At 33.5% G+C, this 7,965-nt stretch overlaps 1 protein-coding gene across 2 annotated transcripts in view; it reads right to left on the bottom strand.

Annotated features, from left to right (window-relative positions):
- Window positions 1-241: 241 nt before the first annotated feature.
- ST8SIA4 (ST8 alpha-N-acetyl-neuraminide alpha-2,8-sialyltransferase 4) overlaps window positions 242-7,965 on the bottom strand; it is a 103,133-nt gene continuing 95,409 nt past the window's right edge. For both annotated transcript variants that reach the window (XM_087429995.1, XM_004420343.3), the window contains exon 5: window positions 242-4,599. In XM_087429995.1, coding sequence (XP_087286121.1) covers window positions 4,317-4,599 — 283 coding nt within the window. In that variant the 3' untranslated portion in view covers window positions 242-4,316. The remainder of the gene's footprint in view (window positions 4,600-7,965) is intronic.

Raw genomic sequence — 7,965 nt, 5'->3', positions numbered from 1 at the left:
CAACCACAAACAGAATGTACCACACAAAAATTGTTAAGGATTTCCCGATGTTCATGCAGCTTTTGATATTGTTCATATGCCCACACTTACACTTTAAAATAAATGGTTTGCCAAATTGCCAATGACTGGGGCTGAGAGGCAGGGATTAGAAAAGCACTCACTAAAGCTTGTTAAAAACAATCACCTTCTATTGACATAGGAAGTGGAACCAAGGGCTTGGATATAAGAGATAAGAGAAAAATTGAAAAAAAAAAAGGGATTTAATTTATTTTACAATTTTACAAATGATAAAACAGTAACACTCAGTTGCTGTACATAAACAATAGGGAAACAGTGTTGGACAGAATGAACTTGACAGACTAAACCTCAGCTTTCAATTCCACAAATGGTATAAGAAATACTCAGTAGCAATTATCCTGTGCAGCAGTGCTATCTCTGTAAACTCTTTTTTTTCCTGCTATATACATTTGAAACACTTGTGCTTTTGCCTACACAAAGAAACCGTATTTATTAAAAGGTGCTACTTAAATGGGAGACACGGCCTGGAGCCACAATCCGAAAACTGCAATTCAAATACACTGCCAGCTTGAAGACTTTTTTTTTTAATTTTTCTTTTTTTTTTTTTAAGATTTGGACAAACTAGATCCTTATTGTAACTCTAGATATTAACAACATAGAATTCAGTTATAAAGTAGATCCCTCTTAAAGCAGGTTAGTAACGGAAGTCTCAAAAGAACTTCTTTATTCTAAAGTGGTCTTATCTCCAGAGTGCTTCACAGCCCCTGAAGATGCTCGCATAACACAAATCTAGTGTGTGTATACACACAGATACACATATATAACATTATATATATGCATCACACATGTCTATTTGCACTATATAGATATAGCTATAGCACATATATAATAAAATATCTATTTCTAGGTGGGCTTTATTTGGATTTCCTTTCATCAAATATGAACAATAACTCTCACTCAATTTTTAAACATTGGTATATTGATAATGTCTGACGGGGAAACTTTCAGACTTGTAGAGGTAACAGCTAACTATACATAACTCTTCCTACACCCCTTCCACAATTATAGTTACTCCCAACAATAACCACATGAAAACAACTCTTTTATGAACCAAATACCACATTGTGTGCAATATGACTAACTGACTCAATTAGAAATAAATTACTTTGTTCACCCTTTTCCTGTGTAGTAGCTTAATAACTAGTTGGTATGTACACTACCCATAGCATTATTTAAATAAATTGCTTCTGTAAGCATATATGTAGAAATTCCCATTAGCAATTGGTATACATTTCATATGATATACAATACACAGAGACATTTGAATGCCCAGCACTTTCTTTTAGATAGAAAAACTTCCACAGTAATTTAGTCAGTCCTGTGGGCTGAATCATTAGATTTTCCCAGAAAAATCTGTTACTGATTCATTTTCTTATTCCAGCAACTTAATATTAAGCATAGACCAGGCTGGGTAATAAGATGAAAATGTTTCCATGGCCTATTCATGTCAACAGCACAGTAACAACCATGTTCTCTAAAGGACAGGAATATTTCACAACCAGCTGCCTGAGCATTGCCAGGTACAGGGTTAAATGGTGAAAATGAAATAAAAAATTAAAGCTATGAACATATGATAGTCTCAAAAGAAAAAAAACTCCAGATATTTCAAGTGTGCGTTTATAATTTGATTTTATTGTGATCTCTTTTGCCCCCTTATTGGTTAAATCTCAATTCTTTTTCTTATTCTTGCTGTTAGCCTTCACTGATCTCCTTGCCCTATCCCTGTCAGAAGGCCACAGTAGATCATGAAGGGGGAGGGTAGATGGAAAGGTATACAGCAGGGATTGAAATGGTCTTGCACAGTTTGTCTTCTTTGAACACTAAATGCCTTTAATTGAATTCATTCTCGAGTATTGAAAGTTCCCTGAGATGAACAAAAGTAGTCTCAGTCGATACTGAAGCCCTTTTTACATGCTGAACATTTGCAGAACTGGGCAACGTATTTAGAGAACATGAAGTATTGGGTAACAAAGCAGTGTGAAGCTAAAAAGGCACTACTCAATGCATCTATGAGATAGAAATCTATGCACAGAACAGTGAATGGCTGGGATGCTTTTGCTGTGGCCTTAAAATTGTTTAAATACATTTGTTGAAAATGCAGTAAAAATGTCAAGGTACCTTGCTGCTGCTTTTTAAGACATACTTTGAATGAATTCTGAGATGGATTTTACCTGTAAGAATTTACTTGTGACTTCAAAATATCTATTGAATTCAAATTAAAGGCTATTCAAACAACTTATCTGCAAATAGTTGCAATTACGGTTCTATAAATCACCTACTTTTGATTTGTTAAGTAAATCAGACTTTTCAACCTTACTTTCAAAACATGTACCTAATTCTTTGACAATTTCCAATAGATCAAAGGTTCCTGATAAACGTATATCATATTCCGTCTATTTTTAGCTATGCATCTCCTTTATGCATTCTATTTTGTTTTCTTAGAGACACATGAATCCTCAGAAAATATAGTCTTCTGTATCCCAAAGGTCTACCATATTTTTTAAAATAATATCACATATTATTAATATACTGAGAACTGCACTACTCTGAATATCCTTTTCCATGATTATATATATATATATATACATATTATATTATATATATATTATATATATATATATACATACACATACACACACACACACTCCACGCTATTTATTCTTTTTTAAGACTGTCTTTCCTAAGAAACAAAACATACATATTCCCCGTGCTATTTCTTCTTTCCTCAGACTGCCTTCTCTAAAAAACAAGAAGTCATCTAAGTTGTTTCAGCCCAAGAGTAGAAGTGGGAATACAGTGCTTCTGCTTTCTAAAGAAACAATTTACCATCAGAATTACCTACCAGTGTAGCATGTTACCAGAAAACTGGCTGATTAGTCAATCCTTTTATTTGTTAAAATTTTAAAATCATTTTATTAATAATTCCATGTGCTGTTTTAAAAGCATATTAATGTGGTAATGTGAATAACCACAGAAAAAATATTGGTCAATTTAATTCACTTGAAGTGCAAAATATTGACAAATAATTTCATTGTTAAACCTCTTAAAATTAATCATCTGTGTTATGGAAACAACACTCTGCTAATCATGTTATTTCTGCACTAAGAAAACTTAACAATGATATAAAGAGCATGCCAATCTTTCCATTTGAATAATAAGGGGAATATCAAAGACCTGGAAGTCACATTTCAGTCCAATCAAACATTTAGTCTAAAGGGCAAAATGCTTCCACAAAATTATTATGAAGTGTAAAAGCTGTGGAAGTCTTCCTTCGAATGAAAATAAATTTTGAGTTTGGAAAATTTAAAATATCTAGAGACAACTTTCACATTAGTAACATAATAACATATTAATATATTCTTTTCATGAAAAGAGAATGGTTTGTTGTGTAGTATAATCTTTGGTACCAAAAGTACATTTTTTTCTGCTAACTTTATCATCTCAGATGACATAGAACATCTTTCCTTCAGAATGGCTCGAGATTACTGACTGGTACGGTTTAGCTGGTACCTTCTACACTGTTGGAAAAAAATCTGGAGGTTTACAGTTGTGCAAAATAAAATGTTTTTACAAAGTCATTGTGTGTGATTGCACCCTAAAAAATATAAGAACTTTAAAAATGATTACTTGATGTTTATCTCATTCATATTTATCTCAGAAAGGATTTCTAAGCACCCCAATACCCAAACCAAAAGAGATTCCAGACGACAAACAAAAATAGAAACAAAAACATAAAATTCATGATCAGACTCAGTCCTGACGGAAGGCATTTACTTGAGTTGTTCAACCTTATGGATTTCACTGCTCAAACTATTTCCATCTTGATTTCCGATGACAAGGATGGTTTAATTTCCCCAAGGGCTGAGTTGTGTTCCTGGGTTCCTCTTCTAATGTGCTTGGCATTGCAGTGGCAGCCCAACAGCGATGAACATATTTGCTTCGTTCACTAACAACGAGTGCATTGTTGGATCTTGTAAACACTACTGATTATACATTCAAACTGTGTTCTCAGTGGAAGTGGCACTTACTAGGACCCTTGAAGTCAGAATATTTGATTTTTAGAGCACTTTGCAGGTATTTCATCAGCTGGTAGTGGATTTGTCCTGAATGTCCTTTATCACCTTTCAGATAATTGGTGGATACTGAAACCCAGTCTTGTTTTGGATCCTATTTTCAAATCCTAGGAAGCATCTTCAGAAAAGAAGTGCATATTCAGTTTGTACGGTTTCAAATGTGCTTTATTGCTTTACACACTTTCCTGTTGTCAGTTTCAGAGCTCCTCTATTATGTAGCACATTTAATGTTTTGAATTCTAATGGCATTCTGTGAGGACTTGCATTGGAAAAGTACCTATATTTTAAGTCATCATAGTAATGATATTTGACGGCTTTTCCATTCAAATCCTTAGGGAATGGCCAGAACCCATACAGGTGAATTTCGTCACAGAATCTCGTGGCGAGCGTATACATGAGGAGACCTGTGCTGGGTCTTTTGATGGGAACTTTGTTTGTCAGCCAGTAACTGGAAAAAAAACACACACAGAAGAGAAGAATTTAGAGAAGTATACAACATGCTCTAGAGCAAATATACTATGTAGAATTAAAGTAGATAAAATTTGGAAAGTATCTTCATGAATAACAATCAAAAAAATTGCTGAAGAAATAACATACTTCTTAAGAATTTGGAAAATTTAATGCATTTATTTTATTTTTCTTTATCCTTTTATTTTCTTGCTTATTTTTGAGGTCATATAAATAGCCACGGGACCTGAAATGTTGGTAAATATTACCGTGGAATCTCCTATTCAAAATGATTAAGCAGCAAACATTTATGTCATAGAGAGTAGAATCTTCTTAGAAAGGTTAAATGTGACTGCAAAAGTCATAGTAATTGGGCAGTGATTAAATACTTCTCCAAGAAAAAGAGAATTTGAAACTATGCCTATAGGTTTTCAAAATCTCTAATGTTTCAATCAAAAATCTAAACAAATAATGCTTTGCCTACATTATAATAACTGACTTATTCAACTTCAATTGTCCAAGGAACGTTTTCCTAAAGCTAACTAAAAATATTGCCTCAACCCATAGAAGAACCACAACATTAAACAAATAACATATATTTGTAAACAGTTCACCACTCATGCAGTTTAACATTTTAATGAGTAAAATATATTCCAATGCTGATAAGTATTTTATATTACTAATTTTCAAAGGCAATAAAACACTCCAAAATTTTCAGATCCATCATTGTGGCCAAACTCTGTTCACCTGAAAGCACGCACAGTCAAGTTACTCACCATGGGGGTTTCCAATACTTTTTGGCATATTCCTTATCTTATATGAAAACAGCTAAAAGAGGAAGAGTGTGGCTTTTCTTTTACTTTCAAAGTTGTCCAATTATAAATAGAATAAAGTTAATAAGTGGCTTGGTTTTTTTATTTTTGTTTTTATTATTATCTCCTATTCTGGAAAATATATACTCTGCTATCCAAACGTAAGGGGACGATTGTTATATTCTCGTCATTGCTGTACTTAAACACTAAAATAAAAAGGAAGTAATTTCCTTTTTATTTAAAAAAAAATAATAATTTATGAAGCTTTCCAAGGGAGGCCAAATACATCTAGACTATTGAATATGAAAAAATCAAAATTTCATTGCATTTCATTTGGTTAAAGAAATATTGGACTTTCAAACCTCACTACAAATATCCAAAACTGAAAATATACTTAGCCATTATCATCCCCCTCCCTTTTTTTTTTGTGAGGAAGATCAGCCCTGAGCTAACATCCAATGACAATCCTCCTCTTTTTTGCCGAGGAAGATTGGCCCTGGGCTAACATCTGTGCCCATCTTCCTCCACTTTATATGGGATGCCACCACAGCATGGCTTGACAAGCAGAACATCAGTCTTCGCCCAGGATCCGAACCCGCAACCCCCAGGCCACCGAAGCAAAGCACACGCACTTAACCACTATGCCACCAGGACGGCCCCTATCATTCCCTTTTTTTCCTTCTTTTTTCTTACTCCTTTGAACCAGGATTGACCTTTCACATTTTTCATTTTTCTCGTTGGGTGAAGGCCACGTGCTGAATGTTTTGAGCAATGTGAAACACATCATGGACCTTTTGTCATCACAAGCGTTTTAATCAAGCCAATTCTCAGTAAAGAAGATTTGTAAGGAATTTTCAAAGAACATCTAAGAATTTTCTGACAACCCAAAGGTAGCCAAATGAGCAAAAACCGTAGTGCATATATTGTTAACATCATGAAGAAACCACAGACATCGACTCCGTTTAAGGAGCAGAGCAAAACTACTTTGAAGGCTTGAAAGAGACTGTGATACAGCCTGAAGCTCTCGCAGCTTTGAGAAAGCAGGTGTTCTTAATACGAAATGATTATTATGGAAAAGGAAAGTTTTGTGAGCGTGATCTGTGTGTGGTTACAAATCTCATTTGATGAATTGGTCAGTTAAAAAAATGGGTGAAATTTTTAAAGTGGGTGAACCAAGTTCAAACTCAGTCAAAAAATGATATTTCCATCAGAGAATGTCAATGATTGGCAATAGTTTGGCAGTATGAAGGTGATTCTGAATTACCTTATTTCTAAAGTGAGAAAAAAATAACTAGCAGAAAATAATATAATGCTATATTATTTGTATGGGGCTCCAAGGTCACATTATATGTGACTTGAAGATTACATTATAAATAAATGCTTTCCATTTCCTAATTCTGGAGAGATTTTCTGGAAATCCACTGAATTATGGTCAGTCATAGACAAAATACCAAAGCAACTTCTATATGTAATACAAATAAGCAACTGTAATGTTAGAAAGAAAAGCTGAAGGCAAAATTATTGGCCTAAATGTTTCAAAACAGTGTCAGAGATGTACAATCACTCAACACTTTTTGATCCAGGGCACCACATGAGATACCACAAACAGAAAATCAGTGAGGTCGTCTTCTTATCTTCAAGTACCTGACATCTAAAAGAGAGCAGGTCAATGAGCATTATGGAGACATCAATATATCCAGAAGAAAATGATAGAAAAATGTAGTTCTTGGGACAATTCTCAACTCTGTGATGTGACTTCAGTGAGGATTTTATGGAGGAAACAAATTTGTGAATTTTTTAATAGAGAGGATATACCTAGGATATAAATTAATTAATATTAACAAAAATCGTGTTTTGAAAACTAAACTCTCATCACTAAGCATCCTATTTGCAAATAATGGGTAGAGAAGCTTTAGAAACTTGTATTGTTTTAACCTATGCAGTTAAAATACTGGTATTAATAAACTTTGCTTTAGAAATGTTAACAGAAGAAGAAATTAAGCTTTGCGATATCTGGCTTGTAACAATTTGAATAATTTCAAAGAAAAATAAACTACCCATTTGCCAGGACATTTTTGGAGAAAAAGTACAAAATAAATGCCATTTATCTTATCGAATTTCTAAAAAATATCACAGGAAAATAGACCTTAACAAATGGCATCAACACATAACAGATAAATTGAAACAAAACCTTGAAGCACGACAAGAACTATGGTTAAAAACATTCTGTGAAATTAAAAAACACAGGAGGTGATCCAAATACAATCAGTGAGAGTTTAGTATGTGTTTATTATAAATCTAAAGTGCCTGAAATTGTATAGGCCAGCCTAGATTATTGAGATTCAGTATTTGCCCAGGAACGCATTCCACATGTGAGAAGGACAAAAATGGATTTTCTTTTTCAATTCTATTAGCATAAACAGTTAGATAATATCTATCAACTTTATAAGGCCAGAGTATATTTTAAAATCCATTTCTGAAACTATCCACTTATATACAAGCTGACATTTAAAAACTACAAATTTCTTGTGAGGAGTTTATCAGAAATAGATAGA

Source organism: Ceratotherium simum, chromosome 4, assembly GCF_057802395.1.
Source record: "Ceratotherium simum simum isolate JZ-2026a chromosome 4, ASM5780239v1, whole genome shotgun sequence".
NCBI classification, from domain to species: domain Eukaryota; kingdom Metazoa; phylum Chordata; class Mammalia; order Perissodactyla; family Rhinocerotidae; genus Ceratotherium; species Ceratotherium simum.
This window is presented reverse-complemented; position numbering and strand designations above follow the sequence as displayed.